Below are 24,333 nucleotides of genomic sequence, written 5' to 3'. Positions count from 1 at the left end.
CAAATGTACACATACATGTATACACAGCCTCAAGACAGGCCACAAGGGTCGTCTGGCTGACAGGCCACAATTCATTCCTCACTGTGACTGGATCATTGCCTTCTTGTCCAAACTGCCAGGAGAGGATATATGAACCCTGTTTTCAAGGGTTAGAGCGGTAGTGGCTCCAAACAGTAGTTCTGAACATGGCCCAGCAGCCCGTATCAGCCAGAAACTATAGCATCTACAGAACAGACTCTCTGTGATGAACATGGAAGGGCTGGAGATCAAATGGGCTTTTGTGGGCTTTCGGCCAAGATGGCAGATGGATAAGCCCCTGACCTCTAGGTCCACTCTGAGTCTCAGCTCACTGCTGTGTCATTCACCACCCAAACGGGACAAGGCAGGGGCAGAGTGAAGAGAACTCCTTGGCCCAGGGGCATTCAGAGGCCATCTGAGGACCGACGGCAAAAACCGAGAGCAAAAACTATTCTCAGGATACACATTCTACCTTGGACAAAGAAATAAGAAAGGCCAAAGGGGCCCTTTCTTCCCCTGCAGAAATCAGTTTCCAAGCCAGGGGTTGGATGATGGAGGTCTAGAGGGCCAGAACTGGGCTGCCTCAAATAAACCCAATGATTCCGTGCCCAGGAAGGAGTCAGGCCATCACACAGTCCCCACCAGAGATGGGGAATGCAAGCCACCTGTGGGGAATGCTTACCAAGGGCCTCACCGTCTACAACTTATTAGAGGACCAAGGCATTGTCATGAGCTTTCTTTTCTTTTTTTTTAAGATTTTATTTATTTGACACAGAGAGAGAGATCACAGGCAGGCAGAGAGGCAGGCAGAGAGAGAGAGAGGGAAGCAGGCTCCCTGCCAAGCAGAGAGCCCAATGCGGGACTCAATCCCAGGACCCTGAGATCATGACCTGAGCTGAAGGCAGAGGCTTTAACCCACTGAGCAACCCAGGCGCCCCTGCCATGAGCTTTCAAGCCAGCCTCACCACAATCTCCCAGGAGACAGGTTTCTCTCCCTCCTATGACATGAAAAAATATTCTGCAACCTCCCTTAACAAAACACTCACTTCTTCTACCGAACTGTCCTTGGAGGCTGCCCACGACATTAACCGAGGGCACCAGCAATGTCACATTTGATACAACTGCCCAGAACCTGGGAGGGGCAGCCCCATCAGATTGCCAGATTAGCCGTGGACAGTAAAGCCTTAAAGCAAGGAACAGAACTCTCCGCGAAGAAACCAGCCTTCCCCCCTCAGTAAAATCGAGTTTATTTAACCTCAATTTGTTGAGTGAAAGCAAAGCCTTCACAGAGATGCCGCTCAGGCGACACACAGACATGACACGGCAAGTCCAGCCGAGCCAGGAAAAGTCGACGCTTACGTGAACCCTCCAGGACAGGATGTCTTGATCAGGAAGAATACACCCAGGCAAACCCCATAAGGCCAAGGGGCCACTCACTGGCAAACCTGACAAGCCTCAATCCGGCAAGTGAAGATAAATCCTAGGAAGTCTTCCAAGAAACTCTTTCTGGACCAGGATTGCCAGCTGAAACTGGACTCCTGCCAACACTCTAATTGCCACAGTGACATTTAGGAAGAGCTCTCTTACCACAAATGGGCCAGAAACTCGTTCCTAGGAAATATGGTAGTTGACTGACCCCAGTTCATGAGAGGATCAAGCCCTGTACAATTAGGGCTCTTACGGACAAGCCACAAAACCAACAGATAAGCAGCCTCTGGAACAGAAATGTATGGTACACAACCACTTGATATATCCCACAAGGCACAGTGAGTCACTCCACAAGAGACATTTTTTAAAAAGAAGAAGAACAAATCCTGAAATGTTTAGTTATTTAATCTGCCTCTGAGAGAGAATCTATCTGGGGAAAGCCTCACTGGAAAATCCGAAAGGGCATACATGGAGCCCTGGTCTGTACACTCCTAGCATACAGGAGGGACACTCGGGGTCGAGCAAGGAGCTGAGCTTGCGTCTGCAACCCCGACCCACAATGCCTCACAGAGGGGAGTCTCAGCTTCTCCCACCTTCAGGAGCCAACAATGGTACCCCCTACACTGAACAGCAATTCCCCATCTCTTCATCTCTGGCGGGCGGCTCCTCGAGGGCAGGCAGTCCACTCCACTTCTCTCTGGAATTCTCCATACCTAGCCTCACTTCCCAACAGCCTGCAGGCACTAAAAACCAGGTGTGGGATGAATGAACAAGTAGATGCATAAACCGTCATCCCAGGTATGCTAATCCATGTTTTCCTAAATGTGGGGAGAGCTGCCAAATAAGGGAAAGGAAGAATTTTGAGCGAAAAAAAAAATCATTTCCAGATTTTTAAATGTAACATAGTGAAGGAAATGGGAATTTTTTTTTTAAGGTTCCCTCCTCCACAACCGAACGTGAATGCCTGAGTTATTCAAAGGGCATTTTTGGATACTACAACCCTCCGTTACACATCACTTGGAGTCATGAAAAGGAACGTGAGGACATGTGCCGTGGCATAGGCTGTGCGTGTCCCTTCCTCAAGCGGAGCTGAGCGCACATCTGGGGCTATTTAACAACTGATTGGAAATTTTGCCTTCTGATTTCCAGTTAAATACTGGGCACAGGAAAACAAATAGCACTTGTTTTTCACTGAGGCTTGTCAGTCATCCAAACTGCAGTGCAGACCGAGAACTGCCTGTGGTTTGGTGGCAGAGGCCCAAAATAGTTAGACCTTTTTTCCCCCCAAGTTGAAGTAAAGGAATAAACCAGATTTTGGCAACCTCGGGCTCTTCACCCACCCCTCCCCCCATCTCTGGAACACAAAACTAGATTTTAAATATTAAGCATGTTCCTGGTATTCATTTACATTTTTTCATTAGGATTAAATCTTGATTTATTTTTATTCCAAAGCCAATAGCATAGCGTTTGGTTTCTTTCATTTTTTTTTTTCCTCAACTGCTCTGCCCTGATATTTACTTGGATTTGCTGAAGAGGCAATGTTCAGATTACCATTTTCTGTTTCCAATTAAACTGGGATGTAATATCTAGCAGCCATATTATCAAAGAATCAGAAAGTCTTTTTAGAGACTGGCTAGTACCACCTCCTCGCTATAGGGATGAGGAAACTGAGGCCCAAGGACTGAAGTGATTTTGTCCAATGATACAGAACGAGTTAGTGGCACAGCCTCCTAGTACTCAGGCCTCCTGTTACCCAGGCCAGGGTGTTCAGCGGAAACAAAAATCTGAGTTACCTCTGAGTAGAGTTGCCTGATAAAATACAGAACAGCTAGTTAAATCTGAGTTTCAGATAAATAGTGAATAATTTTTGAGTATAACTATGTCCCACATATCGTATGGGCATATGAAAAAGAAGTAATTGTCGTTAACTGAATTTCAAATTTAATGGGGTGCGGGGCTCCATCCCAGGACCCTGGGATCATGACCCAAGGCAGATGCTTAATGACTGAGCCACCCAGGCGCCCCCATTTCTTTCTTTTTAATGTAAATGGCTACAAAATAGAAGTTGCAGCACAGTGACCTGAAGGACTAGTGAGACTGGAAGAAGTTGCTGCTTATTTTTTGGCTTTCCTCCTCTTAGATGCCTTTCCTCCCTAGAAGCATGTAAAACAGCTAAGCCTGACATTGAAAGGCTGGCTGAGGCCTCTGGATTAGACACTTTAGGTCTCCTCTTGAGCATTTCTGCTTGTCCCAGGGCTCTGAGTCTGTGGACCCTGCAGGAGGGCACACTCAGGTTTGGAACACAATAAAACAAGATTAAAACAAAACAAAACAAAATCAGGTACACGGAATAAAGAATAAAGTAAAAAGATACATTTTTAAATCCAGTTCATTGGTTTTACACCTTTTTTTTTTTTTTTAAATCAAACCATACAGAACGAGTTAGTGGCACAGCCACCAACCGTAAGAGTCTCAAACCATAAGAGACTCTTAATCTTGCAGAACAAACTGAGGGTTGCTGGGGGCAGGGGTGGAGGAAGAGGGTGGTGGGGTTATGGACATGGGGGGTTGGGTGTGTACTCTGGCGAGTGCTGTGAAGTGTGTAAACCTGGTGATTCACAGACCTGTACCCCTGGGGCTAAAAATACATTATATGTTTATTAAAAAATTTTTTAAAAATCATTAAAAAAAGATTTTCTTTATTTATTAGACAGAGAGAGAGAGTGAGCACAAACAGGGGGAGAGCAGGAGAGGGAGAAGCGGGCTCCCTGTGGAGCAGGCTCCCCGCTCCACAGGGAGCCTGACGCCAGGCTTGATCCCAGGACCTTGTGATCATGACCTGAGCTGAAAGCAGAGGCTTAATGACTGAGCCACCAAGGTGCCTTTACACCTTGATTTTTAAAGACTGCTGGAGAGATTTTTTTTTTTCCCCTAACAACTTAATTGAGATATAATTCACATATTAAAATATCCATCCTTTTAATCTCTATAATTCACTGTTTTTAGTACATTCACAGTTGTACTCTCATCATCACTATCTAATTCCAGAACATTTTTATCATTCCCCAAAGAAACTCCATACCATTAGTAGTTATTCCTCATTCTCCTGTCCCACCAGCCCTGGTAATCACTGATGTACTTTCCGTCTCTATGGATTTACCCATTCTGGAAACAAATGGAATCACACAACATGAGGCCTTTTATGTCTGGCTTCTTTGACTTATGTTTTCAAGGTTCATTCATATTGTGGTATGTATCAACACGTCATTCCTTTTAATGGCCAAATAATATTTCATTGCATGGATATACTTTTTTTTAACCCACCCATCAGCTGATGGATATTTGGGATGTTTCCACTTTTGGGTTGTTAAGAATAATGTTGCTATGAACATTGGTGGGCAAGTTTTTCTGTAGACATATGGTTTGCCCAACTGCCTTCTCAGGCCAGTCATTTATGAGGGCTCCAATTTCCTTACATCCTCAACGACACTTGTTATTATCTGCTTTTTTTATTAGAGCCATACTGGTGAGTGTGAAGTGGCATCTTGTCATGGTTTTAAGTCTGCATTTTCCTAATGACTAATGATACTGAATATCTTTTCATGTGCTTATTGGCCGTTTGTGTTTTTTCTTTGGTGAATGTCTATTCACATGGCAGCATATTTTTAAAGACAATCTAGTATTGTCCCAATCTTTTCTTTTCTTTTCTTTTTTTTTTTAACAAACTCAGGTTGACAGTTCAGACTTTTATTGCCCGGTTGCATTTATGCTTTTTCTTCAGTGTGGAAATAATTGCATAAATAAAGTTTTTGCAGACTGAGAGAGTAGGATTATTCTTATTTCTAATTGCATGGAGGGACAACTTGAACCTATGCAATACTCTCTGGGCCATCCAAACACCCTACAGAAGAAAATCTACACAGCTCTGACAGCTGCATCACACACGTGCACATATGTGTGTGCGCACGCACGTATCAGAGAGAAAAACTCATACTCACAGACTCACTACTTGACAATGAAACAATCACTCTTTATCCCACTCCTGTTTCCCATGGAGCCAGAACAACCAGATAAAGGAACTGCACTCTCAGAGGAAACTCAATCCCACTGTCTCCCAGCCTGTCAAATAAATAAATAAAATATTTAAAAAAAAAAATAAATAAAGGTCATCCTGAACAGAGGAGTAGATACCACTGCTTCAACTTTCTCACCACCTTACTTAAGAGAAAAAAAAAAAAAACTCTTTAGCATTGTAACTCTACCTGCAAAGTAAAGACAGCTTTAAGACAGTAATGTAGACATACACATCAGACTGAGAATCAAGAGACTGACTGCCTCTTAGGGTGCCTGGGTGGCTTGGCAGCCAACTCTTCATTTTGGTCAGGTCGTGATCTCGGGGTTGTAAGATTGAGCCCTGCCTTGGGCTCTGAGCTCAGTGGGAAGTCTGCTGGAGATTCTCTCTCCCCCTCTTTCTCTGCACTGCCCCCCCATCCTCTAAAAAGACTGCCTCTTTCCTCTGCAACTCTGAGCTCGCTGGGTAACCTGGGAGAAGACAATGATGGAAATGGCTAAGCCCCAGTTTCTGAAAATTCCATGGGCCTTCTGAAGTGTTTGTAAAATAATGTGATTATCTAATCTCCAAACTTTAACTCTTAACTACTATAAGTGGATAAACAATTCACCACTGGTTTTCTGTCCAGCAGCAGAGCCGTCTGCTACAACAGCTGTCCAGCGGAGGAGCAGACCCTGAAATTCCTTTCCAGCTACACAGAGCAAGGAAAGAGCTTGCCTTCCCTTCTTCACTTCACATCCTCTCTCTTAGGGACAGCTACCCAGCTTGTTAGAGAGTTTGCATCACTCATCCACTGACCTGAGAACCCAAAGGAACAAAAGATATTCTATCCTGAAGGAATGTACAGATGGGAGAAAACCATTCTCCCTAAAGAAAGCCTGCTGGACAACAAAGCAGAGCTCAAGCGTCCCGAATTTAAATCCTTGCCTTCTCCCAATGCTGCCTCCCCTTTACTGGTAATTTTAGGCGTATCACCTGATGCGCAAACTCCTTCCATGGGATTAACTCCAAGTAGGGATGATGTTCCATTGTTAATTAAAGCCATCTCCTGTTTTCATTGTTAGTCCATTTTAAACTGATGGCCCAGAAACAGTTCTTACAGATCTTAAACAAAACTAAAGCAAATAAATAATAACGAGGACTAAGATACTTTCCATTAAAACCCATGGAGTGGTAGGTTCATGAAGAATCCTAAAAGGGACCAGAACAACTATGACATATCTGGACCCCACTTTACATCTGGACCTGCAGCCCAGAGAGACAGGAACTCCTTTCAATCTTGGACAATCCAAGCCAGATATTTATAATTAGAAATATATATTCAACATCCTTCCCAAGTGTTCTTTACTACGATTAATAATAAACAGACACAGCAACAGCAGGTCATGGGGTCAGGCACTGTACATGTTACATGTAATCTCACCTAATCAAGTTAACAACACCGTGATGCAGGGACTGTTGATTTTCCCATATTACAAGTGAGGAAAATCAGGATCACAGAAAAAAATAATTTGCCTTGAGTTATTATTTGCATTCAGAGGAGGGTGGGCAAAGCCTTTGCCCATAACCTCTCCCATAAACTGCCCAGTGTGGTAGCCTCATAGAGCTGCTGAGTACCTGCAGTGGGGCTGGTATGCCTGAGGAACTATATTTTAATTCAATTTAATTTTTAAAAATATTTATTTATTTGAGAGAAAGAGAGATAGTGTGAGCGCAAGCATGGGGGGAAGAGAGGCAGAGACAGAGAGAAAAGAATCTTAAGCAGATCCCATGCTGAGTGCAGAACCTGATGCAGGACCCTCAGATCATGACCTGAGCCGAAACTAAGAGTTGGATGCTTAGCTGACTGAGCCAGCCAGAGGCCCCAATATATTTGTAATTTTAGTTAATTTCAATTTAAAGAGCTACCCATAGCTAGTGCCTACAGTATTGGACAATACAGCTCAGCACTCTAAGGGCTAAATGTACGTAAGACTTCATGGTCAGAGCCATTACACTCACTATCACAAATGCCTTTAATTACAGGAGACTGACAATGACTATGGGTATTCAAGAGGCAGGCTGGGTAAGAGCTTACAGAGTAAGTCCTGTCTGGGTTTGAAAGAATGTCACTTCATTTTGTTTTGTCCAATGCCTCATGACTAGATTCATGTTATGTGCATGTTTGGCTAGAATACAACATAAATGATGCTGCATCCTTTCTCAGGGGGTCATATTTAAAGGTACACAGTGTCCACCTGCACCATACTGGTGATGTTGACTTGGATCACTTGGTCGAGGTATTGTGTGGTATACAGTCACTTTTTTTCTCTTTTGCTATTAATAAGTAATTTGAGACTACGTAAATATACTATTCCTCAAACTCCCTCCACCTTTGCTATATTTAGCTTCTTTTTTAACCCCCCTTAAAGATTTACTTATCTATTTTAGAGAGAGAGAAAGAGAGTACACCAGCATGGGGAGGGAGAAGAGTGAATCCCAAGCAGATTCCCTGCTGAGCACAGAGCCTGATGTGGGCCTTGATCTCACGACCTGAGATCATGACCCGAGCTGAAATCAAGAGCTGCTTAACCAACCGAGCCACCCTGGCACCCCTACATCTAACTTCTCCTGATGATTCTTGCCCAATAAACTTTTACTATAATGATCGCAATATCAGGAATTTCTAACTCCACCATTCCTTCTATATTATTGATTGGCACATGACTGTGAAGAAGAGCTGTCCCTCATCCCTTTTTACTAATTTATCTACTTCTTAGCTGTATTGATTACAGACTCCTACTTTATTCAATAAGTACCTTTGAGTTTTTAAAAAGTATTCTTCAAATACAAGTGACGAGAAAATATAGATCTGGATTAAGAGTCATTCATTAGGACAAGTCTGCTCACTCGGCAAGAGAAAGACTATTAACCGAGGCCTCTTGTTGTTCTGGATGCTTTGGGGCAAAGAGTAAGTTTAAAAGCCCAAGGCTCTGCAGTTAAGGACATAAGCACGGAGCTCCAGCAACAGACAACATGAGTTATCACTGCGAAGGGCAGTGTTGCTCATCATCAGACATGATATCATACCCCAACAATTCCATCCAAACAACCCATCAATTTCTCCACAACTAGCAAACTTGAATGTTCTGGCAAACTCAAAAGGACATGATTTACAAATAGTAGGTAATATTTGGATCTTTCCACAAGAGCTGGGTTCCAGCTTTTTTATAAGATACAAATGTTTTCATCTTGGAACTCGCTGTGTCACTTTCTCAACAAACAGATCCTCGTATCAGAAAGTGGGCCTGTGTTATATACAAATAGAATGGGCCTGTGTGTATTTATTTCGTGGTCAGAGACCACACACCTAGTGGCTATTTACAATGTTTACATTGCTCTTGATGCCACCAGAGGAGTCTCAGAGCTGAGACCAAAGCCCAGGCCACACAGAGCACGACTGCAGGTCCTGCTCTAACGTGCAGACTGGACTTGATCTTCTGTCCCCAGTCGGACACACATGTGCAGTGTTTGTCGCTGTGGCTGCTTCTCTCCACCATCCAAACCCCGCTAGGAGCACCCTTCAGATTTAACACACTGTGGACTCGAATGTTATCTCAATGAAATAAGCCTTAATTTTAAAAAGACCTGCCATGTTTTAGGGTTGTCATATCCTTGTGCTAAGGACACTTTGGGAGGGCTTCGAACACTTACCAAGAAAAGTCTGGAGACCCCAACTGCAAGCCTCTCTGTCTTCAGATGCCAGACCAGGGGCTGTGGGGAGTTGAGCAGGAACACGACAGGCTTGTGGTGAATGTGGACTGATGAGATGGGATTTAGGTGCAGAGTGACCTAAGAAGCAACAGAAAGATGAATCTTAACATTGGCTTTCCATTAAAATCACCTGGGGTGGCATTTGGAATCCCTTTTCATGGCTCACTGATAAGAGAAGCTATAAGTTAGTTCAGAGTCTATGGGTAGGTTGAACTCGATGATACTGCCAATATCTAGCCTTTTTTTTTTTTTTTAACTACAAAAATGGCTACCTCATGTAATTCAACCCATACAAATCTCGACCAACACATGATTCAGCTCCCAATAATAGCAGAACACAAACAAATAGAACACCTCCCCGCCACCCCCAAAGTTAGCAAAGGCAGAACAAAAGTGACCTTCCCTCAGAACTGTCGTCTCCTTCAAGGCAAATGATAAAGCTGAAAAGTAAGAGTACAGAATCCCCAGGGGCGGGTCATCCCTCTGGATAGCCAGAGAAAGGACTTTCTTCTCTTTCAGGTGAGCTTGAACCTCTAAAGATTTAAGGGACTTCTGCCAAAGAAAAGTGCCGAAAGCTAAGGGAGAGGGGCTGCCAAGGGGAGCTGCCAGTGCTTTCATCATCCCAGCTATTAGCTTGAAGGGGTTTTCCAAAAAATGAAGCACAGAGAACACACAGAATAAAAACTGACTGTATATAAACCTGGTCCAGGAAAAAAAAAAAACAAAGCAGGGAAGAAAACCACGAGCCTGGATAAGAAAACTGTGACCAGTTTTGATAGCAGATCAAGGACTATTGTAGGTTACCACTGTCATCATTAACATGATCAGAAAGCACCTATGAGGACAGCTGCAAACAGTGGGTCCAACAACATCTTTCTGGAGCACACCAGCCAAGGTAGGTCAACGTGAACATAGAAAAGCAAAAGGGTGCATAAAGAAATACTGAACAGATGCTTTCATAGAAGCATGTCTCATACTGGCTTTCTGGACAGAGGGGTGAGGCAAGACCCAAGAAGCACATATTTTAAAAAGTTGAACTCACCCAAGAGCACCAGAAAGTGATGAGAGGGAAAGCATAAAAAATGACTTTAGTTGGCAAGACAGAGACCGAGGAATATACTGGGAATAACTGAACATCGAAGGCTTAATCCTTATGAGGATTAAATGGCCTAGATCTATGACCTGAGTCTATACAGCCATCGGGATAGAGCGCTCAAGCTGGACCATTTTAGCATCTTCCACTGGCTGCTGGCCTACTTTGATCTTGATCTCAATGTATCTGTGCCTTTTATTGTAGGGACTGCCTAGGACACTGATGTCACCTATCATAGTAGCCTCTCAGGTCACTGATAATAAGGCAACACACTTTACTTTCAATACCCATGCCTCAGCACATGGTAGGCACTCAGAGAGTGCTAATGAGATATTTAATTTTCTACTTTCCAATGCCACAAAAGTACTTTATTCTACTAATAATTTGCAGTATGCTATGTAATACCAAGACTATCCATTAACTGCCGAGTGTGCACATCTTAATCTCCGAAACAGATCGCAAATACTCAGTAGGCAAAGATACGTCTTACTTTAATACTGTGCTCAAACAGAGTAGTAGACAGTTGTTTAAAGGACTGATTTATCACAGTAGATTCATAAATTTCTGTTATCTAAAAGGCTAAAAAGGCTGAATATATTAATGGGTTCGAAGGGACTTAGTTAATTCACAGAAAAATTTTAAAAACATGAGCAATACTATCATGAGCTATATCTCCAACACAACGAGGATCATTTTTACCATTGGGCATATGCAAAGCACTAAAAGCAGGGTACTAGTGAACGGTGATGTCAAGTACAGCTACAGCACAGTAACATATTTCTTGGTTGTACACTACCTCACAGCACTCTGCACAGCTGTCTGCATCTAGAAATAAACAGGCTGATGGCCACTGTAAACATGAGAGGCTGCAGAACCAGAGTCAAAGTGAATGCGGCACTACAGAGAGACGCACACAGGGCGAAGAAAGGAGAGATGAAGTAATTACTTGCTCAAGAGTACCTGAAAATTGCTAAGAAACACTCTGTCATGAACAGCATGTGTCAGTAAAAAGTTTCCAGAGTTATTCATTCCGAAACTGTTTACCGAGTGCCATCATGGCACAGAGAATAGCCATACGTGTCCACCAAGGGTACGTCAACTCTTTTTCCAATGATTTTCTTTGCAGCCCTCAGGCATACCACTCTTGAAGTGTGTAGATAAAATAGCAATAAATATATATCTAAAATGAACAAGAATTAAAAAAAAAAAAAACTTAGGAAATGAAAAGAAAAATGTGTATGAGACAGATATCAGTGCTGGGGTCCAAAATTTCCCAGATGGTCAAAAGTGTCGAGGCCTGGCTCACACAATCAAGGAAAGATTTCTAGGAGCCACGGCTCTGAGCTTTCCTGGAAACGGTTCCCTCTTCAATATGTGGCAGCGTCTGGCCAAGATGAATCCCCGACTCTGGCACACAGGGCCCAGGCAAAGCCCCAAAAGCCATCTGGCAAAGAAGAATTCACACTATGATTGGGAAATTAAAAGAAAAATACTCAATACTTCTTTTAAAAGATCATTTGGCAGGAACAGAGAGTCCCCCAAGCATCCACTCACTCAATCCCTTCAGCAACCTTCCTCCACTGGAAGGGAAATCTTGCTGAAGGGAAGACAGAGGATAACCAAAAACAATGAACAAAGAATGAAGGTATAAAAGCTTCCCCAACGGTGGGGAGAACATACCTGGAATATCTCTGCATGAATTCCTGGCTAAGGTGCCTAGTTTCTGCCAGGCTGAAAGGAAAGGAGAGGAAAGGAAAGGAAAGACCTCTTTAGAACCAACAGTAGCTCAGGACAGACTATAGTTACAAAGATAAGAACATAACTGCTAAAGGTTTTCATGGGTAGATTATTACCCCACGATCAGAGCTGAGGCAGGCTGCAGAAAAGAAACAGCCCATGGAGAAATGATACACATGGTATCCAATGACTTCCAGTTTGGCAATCCAGACAGCTCAAGCCTATACTAAATTTACATAAAAGTTAAGAGTCTCTAACTAGTTCATAAGCAATAACAAACTAAACTAGGGGCTAGGGGCGCCTGGGTGGCTCAGTGGGTTAAAGCCTCTGCCTTCGGCTCAGGTCATGATCCCAGGGTCCTGGGATCGAGCCCCGCATCGGGCTCTCTGCTCCGTGGAGAGCCTGCTTTCTCCTCTCTCTCTGCCTGCCTCTCTCCCTACTTGTGATCTCTGTCTGTCAAATAAATAAATAAAATCTTTTTAATAAATAAATAAATAAATAAATAAATAAACTAGGGGCCATGTGCCTGGGAAGGCTGATGAAACTAAAGGGAATGCACTCCAAATGAGGAAAACAATGACTACTCTCTAAATTAGTAGAGTTCATCTTTGGCAGTAAAAAGCATTTGAGAACGTAATACAACAGATGAACCTTCTCACCACACACACAAAAACCCATATGCACACTACATTTTGCAGGCAATGTCAGAAAAAAATACATTCACTGCAGGACCCATGAATTCTAGGTTAAGTACCCATTAACCCAGGTTGAGGAGTCCACTGTGGAGGAACAAGAACATTCTAATGGCAGAAACAGAAACAAAATGACTCTGCATAATTAAACTAGAGATCCTACCTCTGGTTTTAACAGGTCACCCGCTCAGAGAAAAGAACTTATTAGATGGCAACTCAGAAATAAAACACTTGTCCATGCAGTTTCTGAGGTTTCAGTGACCTCTTAAAACCATACTTCAACTACAAGGTGGTCCATAAAGCCCAGTCCAAGAGTTCTGCTCTAACCTTGTTTGTCTCAAACAGTGCCGCCTTTCAGTCTTCCTAATAGTGTGAGAAAATTCAAGTATATCTAATCTGTCACATCCCATATGTAGACACTGTCCCTCATATACTGCTGATCTCTCCCCTAAATGAGGAAAAGCTCATTGGTTCTGAACTAATGGAAAGCTCATCTGTTCTATGACATCTATTTATACTAAATCTTCTGAGATTATCTGTGTACTTCAACAAACTACCAGATGTAATTAATGTATTTCTTCTATTTTATAAAGAAATTCAAAGTAAATCCAAAGTCAAGGCCAACTCCAAGGAGCATAAAGCCTCAAGAGTGGCAAGACAAACTTCCTATCCCCCATTTAGGAAGCATGTCCTTGCCCATGTTATCAGCAGAAAACAACAAGGACAATTTTCTCTGGACCCTGTTAAGGTGAAGACCTCTCTGTTTTCCAAAAATTATCTTTGATAAGCAAAAACTACATATTGTCTCAAACTCTGTATATCACTTTATGAAAATGAATTATGTACTTACAAGAAAGAGAAAAAAAAAACCTCTTTATGGAAAGATGCTATTTGAAAATTGTTTGGAATTTCTAAGGGTTCATAGTAGTGATGCAAGTTATTTCTACCGGAGTGATTTCAAAAATTTCCTCTTAGTTAGACCCTCCTACTCTCAGGGTTTGTTAAAACAAACATAAGCAAAGTGAGCAAAACAACTGATATAAGAGTTGAACAGCTGTCTGACTTTGCTAACGTGTCAGTGAGGTTCCATTTCAACATTTCTGACTCTCATAACAGTCCCTATGGACCCATGAAACAATGAAGTCATCCAAAACACTACCAGAGAGACTCCTGTTCTCTGAACCCAGACCAAATGCTCTAAAATGGATGATCCAATAATCAGTTTATAAGAAAATAGATAAGAAAAGAACTCTAGCAGTGTGTCTATTACCAGGACCCATAAAAGCACACCCTGGTCTAGAGACAGCCATCATCTATCCCCAATTCAGAGGTAAGGGGACGTCCACTTAGCAACAGGATTGGTAGTAACTGAAAACATCCTGAATCTGGGTCTCATAACACCATAATTTACACAGACAGACAATGAGACATACATCTATTTCAGGACACTGGGGAACCCCAGCTGAACTCAAATTTCACCTCTCCTTGGGCAATATGACTTTTAGGAGCTCAAATCTGACCTCAGATGCGTCTGAAACGTGCAACCAATTGCCGTGAATGGGAAACAGTAGTTAGTTGCTGCCATGGCGTTTGAAAGGATAATCCAGTCTAAGGAGCCCCTCCCGCTGACATTTAATTTGCCATCACTTGTCTTTTGCCATTTGGGAATTGGTATGAAAAGACTCCCTTAAAATATTCTTAGAGGAGTGGATTTGGAGCTTTTAAAAATTTTCCTTAGTACATTATTTTTATATTTCTCTGAAGTTCTAGAAAAACATCAGTCAGTTGGTACTGAACTCAAGGAATCTCCACCCCCGAAGTGACTCCGCCCTCACCCGGGGAGTCAACGGACCATCCTCCCTGGTCTCAGCAGCACTGGGGTCAGAGATTTCACACTCTACTTCACCAAGTGATATCGAGCTCTTCTCCCCAGTGGTTTTGTCTTGAAGCCATTTAACACGATGAGTGGGATACAGCCACCATTCCTCCTCCCCCAAACGACAGGATTCAGGATTCCCTGGGAGCTTCTGAAAATAATCTATTATGACCACAAAACAGGGAGCGGGGGGTAGGGGGAACCTAAAATGAAAGTCTGAAATTTGATGCAGAAATAAGCCTGCCCTCTCTGCTCTCTATTTTGAATGCCCTGGAAAAATACTCGGAACTAAATTTGGGTTGGGGGTTGAGGGGCAGGAGCTCATATAAACAGAAGAATATTTCTGAAACTTCAGGTCATGGCCCTCTAAAGGGGTCCTGGGAGAGTTGCAAGGGGATTCCAGAGACCCTGGCCCTTCCTTCCCAGAGTAGCCCACAGCTCAGTCTCTACTGGGAAGAGAGACAGGGAAAGGATAGACCCTGGACGTGGGCATGCTCTGGGGTAGATGCACTGGGGGAGCCTTCAGCAGGCCACCGGTGATGGCAAGTCTAACACTGAGAGCCACAGTTCCATCAGTCATTAGTATTAAGTATCTACCATCTGAATATAGTACTGGCAGTCACCAACACACCAGGGCCTTTCCGGATTCTGGCCTGCAGCACCCTCCTGCCAGCCCCTGGACAAACATGTATGTCCAGCTCAAAATCAGTGAAATCTTTCCCTATCTGCTGGTGGGGCTGGAACTCAACAGCACTCCCACAGACCATGCTCATGTTTCCACCTCTGCACCACACTACAATACTCTGTTTAGATATTTGTCATTTACACACACACAGACACACACACCACCTCTTCTACTGTGAAATTCTCAAGGCATTCTTCAAGGGCAGAAACTGAGTCGCAGTCATTTCGGCATCCTTGAGCTTAGTGCAGAGCTGAACAATTAGCAAGCACTCAATAACTTTTCTGAAAGAATACATGAAAGGAAGAATCAATAAAAGTTATTCATGAAATGATTCAAAAAATGGGTACAGAGTCATACTGTCATGTTTTTCTAGCCAAAAGGGGTGGGGCTGCATTTAGGTAAGAGAACACTAACTTTCACTATGAAGTTTCACTTGAACTTTAAAACAGTTAAGAAAAGCTAATTCCAACTCATGCTACCAAAATGACTGGCAATGTACGTGGGAGAGGACTCCAATGCCACGCCCAGGCTTTGGGGCCCTGACCATCATCTGTGTATTTAAGGACCATAGTAAGCAAATACACACACACACACACAAACACAAACACACAGAAATTGTTTTATTGGGGCACCTCGGTGGCTCAGTGGGTTGAGCCTCTGCCTTCGGCTCAGGTCATGATCTCAGGGTCCTGGGATCGATTACCGATCAGGCTCCCTGCTATTAGCAGGGAGCCTGCTTCCCCCTTTCCCTCTGCTGCTCCCCCTACTTGTGCTCTCTCTCCTTCTCTCACTGTCAAATAAATAAATTCTTAAAAAAAAAAGAAATTGTTTTGTTATTTTTAACAGTTATGAATATACAAATAGATGAAATGTGAAAAAGGCTTTGGGGCAGGTTTTCCTTCTCAGGGAAAAATAACAAAGATAAAAAATTTTGACCGAACATCCTATTATATCTTAAAGCACAGAATTCTAAATACTTCTCAGTGGGGTGCCTGGGTGGCCCATATGGTTAAGAGTCTGCCTTTGGCTCAGGTCATGATCTCCAGGTCCTAGGATCAAGCCCCATGTCGGGCTCCCAGCTCAGCAGGGGAGTCTGCTTCTCCCTCTTCCTCTGCCCTTACCCCTGCTTCTGCTCTCTCCGTCTCTCTCTCTCTTACGTGAATAAATAAAATATTTTAAAAAAATTTTTTAAATGAAAAAAAAAAAAAAAGTAGGGGCACCTAGGTGGCTCATTCATTAAGTGTCTGCCTTCAGCTAGGTCATGATCCCAGAGTCCTGGGATCGAGCCCCACATTGGGCTCCCTGTTCAGCGGGAAGCCTGCTTCTCCCTCTCTCACCCCCCCTGCTTGTGTTCCCTCTCTCACTGTGTCTCTCTCTCTCTCTGTCAAATAAACAAATAAAATTTAAAGAAAAATAAAATAAAATAAATTTTAAAAATTAGTACTTCTCATTTAGGTAACAAAGTGTGCTAGAACAGTTAGAAATTAAAATCCTAGACAAACAGAAGGAATTTAATATTCAAACAATCACTAATGTGAAAAAAGTTTGCTTTTTTTTTTATATTCCCTGTTACACTTAATAAACAGACCTACTCCAAATGCTTAATTATTGTTTTTAACACTACTATATAACTAAAGCACCATATAACTAAGGACTACGTAAAAAAGTTTTTTTAACTGGAGACAGGGCATTTTACTTATATATATTTTTTGAGAGACAGTGCACGCGAGCACGTGGGTGGGGACAGAGGGAGAGAGAGAATCTTCAGCAGGCTCCACACCCAGCATGGAGCCTGACTCAGGGCTTCATCTCACCACCCTGTGATTGTGACCTGAGCAGAAATCAAGAGTCAGACACTTAACCGACTGAGCCACCCAGGTGCTTCTGGACTGTGTAAATTTATTTCCTCTCAACTTCTACTTTTTATAATGGGCTTCAAACTGGTTTTGCTACCTACCAGTTTAATAAACCTGTATTTTGGCATATATGTCTGTAATACTAGGATGTCAGAATAGCTGGCCTGTCGATACCGGGGTGAACAGAACTGCATGATAAAGAGGATCACTGAGGTGACCAACGGGAGCCGATTTTAAAAACAGGCACAGCAAGAACCCAATTCTCACATGCTCTGAGTACTGAATGAATCATTCCCACCAGCCAACTGTAGTCACAGATCTCGATAAAGATTGCTGCTTAAGCACCATCTTAAAGCTAGCGAATTTGTAACAGCAAAAAAACAAAGTGCACTGGTGTTCAGGCAGTGATTTAAGACGCTTTAAGCTTTACAAAAGGAAGGCACCTAGATTCCCCCCGCCCAGGATATTAAGCTGGAGCTGGGGAGGAACTGTGACTGGGCCTACCGTGTCACCTTTCCAGCACGAAAAGAGAAAGCGGAGGAGGATCAACTAGTAAGGCACGGGCTTCACAAACACCCCACTTGTGTTTCTGTTGTTAACAGGAATAGTAGTGGGAATAGGCGTGACAGCCATCATCACTGTATTTCAGGGGAAGACCACAGGCAGGTCCATGCGTCCTTCCATTGAGTTAAGATTCGGGCTCTCATCAGAAGTTGCTCTGCTTAGTTATCTAACTGTTCCCATTTTAAAGATGAAGAAATTGATGCTTAGAAGTAAATAATTTTTCCGAATCAAATGGCCAGAGAGAAACAATGTTGGGAGTAGAATCAATGTCTCCCATTGTCCCCCCCCCCCCCCCCCCGCCTTCCCACTCTACCTTACCCTTAGGTGTTGGCCTTGAGTCAAAGAAGAGGACAGCGACCTACTCTACAGGAGTAAGAGGCAGGAACTATTTTGCTTCTGGAAAAGAAAAGATAAGGAAGAAAGGCAGGGGACTGAGCTGTAAGCAAGATGATGGGAGGCTCCACCAGCTGGGAGGTAGGGAAAACTCCACAGGGATGGGGCAACGAGCATTTTTATGAACTGTGATGTCGCCATTGCCAGCTAGAGTTGTTTGAGTTGCTTTGATGTAAATTCTCTATCTCCTCTATAAAAGCTTTAGTAAGGCTCACTATTCTCGTGAACAAATGCACCACAGAACTCAAAATGGCGGTGGTTGCATTTCACGTCAAAGTGGATCAGCTGTATCTCAAACACAGCACATGCAGAATTACAAAACCGGGAAGTGGAGAGGGCCTGAGAACTTTACAGCTCTGGCAATCTGCAAAAATATACCCTCTGTATTTCTACAAGTCGCTGAATTAGCAAAGGTGCAACTCAATCATCCCTTGAACTCCAGGGGCTCCCAGCTGATATGTGGACTAGACCAAACGACTCCCGAAGGAAACTAAATTCTGGTCCGGATAGAACCACCTTGGGAATTCTCTGAAGTCTGGTTTCCTTTGAAAGTTCTAACAAAAACAACTCCTGAAGTTCACAGTATTGGCCCCCTAAGGGTATTCTGGTCTCATCCAGCCAGGTTATGATTTTAAGTGAAAATGTTTTTAAAGGAACTTTAGTTTCAATGTTACATGGCTTATCTTGAGAAAGGGAGAAATAGCCCAGAAGCCAAAGCGGGAGAACATGTTATCATTCTGTGTTTTGGGAGTATTTTTCCTGAAAAAACATTATTTTCTTTGATGGAATGTTCCACTATCTTTCGGAGGCATGGAATTTTAAATGCTTTTAATTCAGGCAATGAACTGTGTCAGAACAGCCTAACTGACAATAGAGCAAATGCAGTTTGCAATATTTACGTAACAGTCTAGTACTGTTGCCTATTTTCCTTCACAGAATCAATTTGCCTTGAGCCCTGCAATAAGTTTTCAGGATAAGACCAGCGATCACAGAAAGTAAACAGGAAGTTGCCAAAATACGCACACAGAATTTGGCACTTGTACTTTTTAAGCGTCTAAGATGGAATATCTTCCTAAAGCCGGTACTGAAAGGTTTAAATTTCCTATTTTCTTGAGATAGCATTAAAAAGTAGTCAGTATATTTGTTCCAACTGGAAAGGGACTAACATAAAATAAAGAACAGGATACCTGGTAACAAATTTATTAAAGTCACTCTATATCTTTAAAAGTGCTTTAAGCACTTATTAACAACCTAAAAGAAAAAGGAAAATAAAAACTAAAAGAAAAGAGGGAAGGACCAAAGATACAGAAGTCTGAACAACATTCCTTATTTGGTCTTGTTGACACTGACTTACAGGTAAATCAACACCGAGTGTCACAGCAGAAACTAGGAAAGATTTTATCTTAGAATAAAACAAGAGCACATTCTAACACAAACCATTTGGTTTTCAAGTTATATAATACTATCCAGTCATTCACCTCCCAATAATGAAGATACTGTAATCCTATCAAAACCATATGTGTAGTCAGCAAATTTAAGCCCCGATAAATCAATTTGTATTACTGGGAATTAGTGACTATATAGAAGAACAGAGAAAAAGGGATAACATCAATTCATTTCCAAGTGAATAACTGAAATTTTTTCCTCTATTTGACACTGGCAAATACAAGGTTCTGCCTTAACATTTGTTGACACTAAGGAGTCTTAACTTTTTTTTTAATAATCTAATTTCTTATGCTTAAAATACAGGGAAAAAAGGTTCTATTCTCTGAACTTTACTCAGGGTATTAAACATGTAAGGCAGAGCTAGAGCACCTGTATTTAAAGAGAGTCTGAAAAGTATTACAATGGCTTAGTTTCTCATGTAAATGGAGAAGGTACAAGCTACTCCTCATAATACATCTCTAAAGAAATTTTCCATTGTGACCAAAGTCTAGAAGATCCTAATAGATACCGAGATCAAACAGCTTAAGCTCTGTTTCATAATTCAGTCGAGTCCCAAACGCCTCTTAAGTCAACAGCTTAAGTTCTACTTCTCATTTTCAGCAAAACCATCAGTCTACCACTCGGTCTCTGACTCATCCTCTAATAAGCAGTAAGAAGAGCCAAAATGGGAAAAGTAGAAGTGTGTGTGTATGGGGGGTGCATGACAAAATATTCAGAATTGGATTATAAATTTAAATACTCCAAATTACCAGAAATCTTGTGGAAATAATTAAGATTCTTTGCCATTCATGATATTCAGGTAGAAATGAGAAAAATTTGACTCATCATAATGACAAATAGCTCTATAAAAATGTGATCCAATTTTTTTTATTATACCTGACATACAATGTTACATTAGGTTCAAGTGTACAACACAGTGATTTAACAACACTAAAATTATGCTATGCTCACTACAAGTATAGTTCCCATCTATCACCAGACAACGCTATAATACCACTGACCATATTCCCTGTACTGTACCTTTTATCTCCATGATTTATCCCATAAATGAAAACCTGTATCTCCCACTCCCCCTCACCTATTTTGCCTATCCTCCCACCCCCCACCTCATGGCAACCATCAGTTTGTTCTCTGTATGTATAGGTCTGATTCTGCTTTTTGTTTGTTTATTCATTTGTTTTGCTTTTAGGTGCCATACATGAGTGGAAATCCTGTGCTATTTGACTTATTTCACTTAGCATAATACCCTCTAGATCCCTCCATGTTGTTGAAATGACAAAAACTCATCCTCTTTTATGGTTAAAGAAGATGTGATACAAACACACAGACACACACACCACACAGACACACAGACACACACAATGGACTATTACATAGCCACAAAAATGTGATTTGAAATAAGCAAATGTGACACAGCCATACAATGAAATATTATTTAGCATAAAAAGAATAAAGTACTGGGGCACCTGCTTGGCTCAGTCGGCTAAGCTCTGTCTTCTGCTGAGGTCATGGCCCCAGAGTCCCAGGATTGAGCCCTGCTCAGTGGAGAGTCTGCTTCTCCCTCTGCCTTTCACCCTGCTCGTGCTCTCCACCCTCCGCAAGAATAAACAAAGAAAATATAAAATAATAATAATAATAATAATAATAATAAAGTACTGATACATGCTATAATATGGATGAACTCTGAAAGTATAACGTCAAGTAAAAAAGCCAGACACAAAAGAGCACATGTTGTATGATTACATTTCTATATGAGGCCCGGAGCAGGCAAATCCGGAGACAGAAAGCAAATTAGTCATCACCGTGACCTAGAGGTAGAGGAGAATAAAAGTGACTGCTAACTGAGAGGGCATTTGTTTTGCGGGTGAAGAAAATGTTCTGGAATGAGATAGTGGTGATGCTTGTAGTATACTGTGAATGTGCAAATGCTACTGAACTGTACACTTTAAAACAGCCAAAATGGTAATTTTTTAATGTTTTTGACCACACACCCAAAAAATGTGATGTGAACTCCCACATGGGTTGGACCAAACCAACTCTTGAGTTTCAAATCCCACCTGCAAAGACCTTCATGTGATAGAAAATGCTAGGAAGTCAATTTATCTTAGAAGGGCTGAAAGGTCCCAAAGATCCTCAGGACTTCATTCATCAAGGACAGTCAAAAGCTGAGCCACACACTAAGTTAGCTTCAGACGGTAATGTGATTTCTATACATTTTTTTCATTTAGTCAAACAGCATTAGTTAGGTACTCATGATGTGTCAGGTACCATGACAGTTACTTTCATTAATACTGAGAAAAGAAAGATGAGGAAGACACAACCTGCCTCACTAATTTGCTCCCAGTCCAGAGGAAAGACAGACACATGAAGAGATGATTGTAGTATAGGACATTAACAATGAGATATGTCCAGGCCGTGTGGGGAGAGAAAAGGATGTCAAGGATCAGGAGACGCAACAAGCAGGCAGGATAAATTGAACCCAATCCTCTATGTAAGAAACAGGCAAAAACTGTCAACATGATAAATTTTCTGGTTTCTCCCACTCCTTTCCAATTTTCTGAACTACTTGGACTGGCTGCGTGACCCCTTGTCAGAGATATTTTAGAAACAGAATCCACAAACCAAGTGTAAGCTGGACTGGATAAGCACTAAGACCCCTTCTGACCCAAGGATCTAAGGATTCTGTGATTTCATTAGTGAATACTTTCCCTAAGACTTTTGGAATCACTTTGTCCACATCCTATTTCACCGCATCCCTAAAGAAGTTTGCTAAATTTGTTTTTTAAAAATCCTTCTACTTAATAAAGTCAAGTCCTCGAGAGTGTTTCTCAACAGTAATTATTTCAAAAGAAAATGACAGGTAGGATAGAGCAAATCTGTCAGGAAAGTGAGGACAGTTCTTCAGTATCTCATAGAGTTCAGAATACTACTGCGGGTAGGTTCGGGTCACATCTGTCTGTGTCTTGGTCTATGTGAGTCTGTGGCAGCCTGCTGTCTCTTGCTTATGAGTTCAGACTCTAACATTAGACCTAGCTTTGAAAAAGCCATTATTCTTTAAAAAAAAAAAATTAAATTAAATCTCCCTTAATGTTCAAAGAGATCAGAGCAATCACAAAGAATTGTTGAAGTTAGGTAATTTGTATTTATTATAAATATAATTAATCGTTAACTCTGAATGTGAGGCAAGTTTTATTGTTCTCTCAAAGATGATGAAAATTCAAATTTTTCAGACCACTCCACATGGACAATATTCTAAAATATCCTTGTCTTTAGAATAGAGAAACCCGATAAAGTCATCAACAGACACCATACCCTTAAGCAAACTTTTAACCAGGGTTAACAAGTAGCAAAACTATATAATATGCGTTTCTTCTATTAATTGTTTACTCACCATGGAAGGCTCCCAGTCATCACTGAGAAATAAAATATAGATATGTGTAAAATAGATATTGTCCCTTCAGGACACCGCATGACCAGATAGTTCACAGAAAGGGGAGAGTCTATCAGCCTCAAGCTACCTAAGAATTGTCATGAGATCTAAGAGATTGCCTTTTGATTAATTACTTTATGGCTTAAAATGGGACCCATAAAATGAACTATGACTACTCAGCATAGCATCATAACTGAGAGCATGGACACTTGCAGCCAATTCCCTGTGTTGAACCCCAGCTCCATTCCTTACCTGTGTGACTTGGTTTATCTAAAAACCAGAATCATAGGGGCGCCTGGGTGGCTCAGTGGGTTAAAGCCTCTGCCTTCGGCTCAGGTCATGATCCCAGGGTCCTGGGATCGAGCCCCACATCGGGCTCTCTGCTCAGCAGGGAGCCTGCTTCCCCTTCTCTCTCTGCCTGCCTCTCTGACTACTTGTGATCTCTGTCTGTCGAATAAATAAATAAAATCTTTTAAATAAATAAATAAAATAAAGTAAAAACCAGAATCATAGTACCTACCTTTTAGAACTATTATGAGAAATAAATAAGTTAAAACATATAAAGCATTCCTAATATGTCTGTCCATATTAAAAATTTAGGTATTAGCTACACAAAGGCCCTCAACAGATTTCAGAACTGCATGTGCAGTCATCACCTGAGCCATCACAGGAAGTTTCTCCTATAAAGATGGATTCCCTCAGTTTTCTCAAACCCTTTTCCTTCTTGTGAAGTGCTCTCCATTTGCTACTCTGCAACCTTCTCCCACCAGAGCTGTTTATAAAGTGGGCATACTACTGGACTGTGGTCTGGAAATTCTCAAGGATAAGATACATGCAAACTCAGCAAATAAGACCTCTCTGTTCTGTTTAGAAAGATGCTGACGTATGTAGTAACATATGGAATTTAATTACAGTTTTGTATTTTCACACAGGATCAATTTTGTCCACCTCACAGAAAAAACTACCATGTCCTTTAAGAAGTCTTCTTGTCATCAGTGTCCCCAGAATGAAGAAGGAAGCTCTTCCCAGTGAATGCTTCTGACCCATGTCCAACTGACCTTTCTCTTACAGTACCTAGCACCTGCTGCCTTGTATTAAATCAAGCTTGTACATAAAAACTATCTAAGAGGAGGGGTTGGGACTTGTCTTTTCATTACCTCAGAGTCTAGGCTAATAAATGGCTCTTAGTAGGTCCTACCTAGGTATTTAATGATGAATGAATGAATAAATGAATGAATGAGTGAACAAATCAATAAACACATTTTAAAGCATAATTTAATCTCTTCCAAG

The 24,333-nt window shown here is 41.8% G+C and overlaps 1 protein-coding gene across 2 annotated transcripts in view; it reads right to left on the bottom strand.

Annotated features, from left to right (window-relative positions):
* The window catches only part of TGFBR3 (transforming growth factor beta receptor 3), a 195,393-nt gene that overhangs the window by 62,160 nt on the left and 108,900 nt on the right, over positions 1–24,333 (bottom strand). For both annotated transcript variants that reach the window (XM_080800856.1, XM_080800857.1), the window contains exon 4: positions 9,212–9,349. In XM_080800856.1, coding sequence (XP_080656982.1) covers positions 9,212–9,349 — 138 coding nt within the window. The remainder of the gene's footprint in view (positions 1–9,211; positions 9,350–24,333) is intronic.

The sequence above is a fragment of the Martes martes genome, assembly GCF_963455335.1.
Source record: "Martes martes genome assembly, chromosome: 4".
NCBI classification, from domain to species: Eukaryota; Metazoa; Chordata; class Mammalia; order Carnivora; family Mustelidae; genus Martes; species Martes martes.
This window is presented reverse-complemented; position numbering and strand designations above follow the sequence as displayed.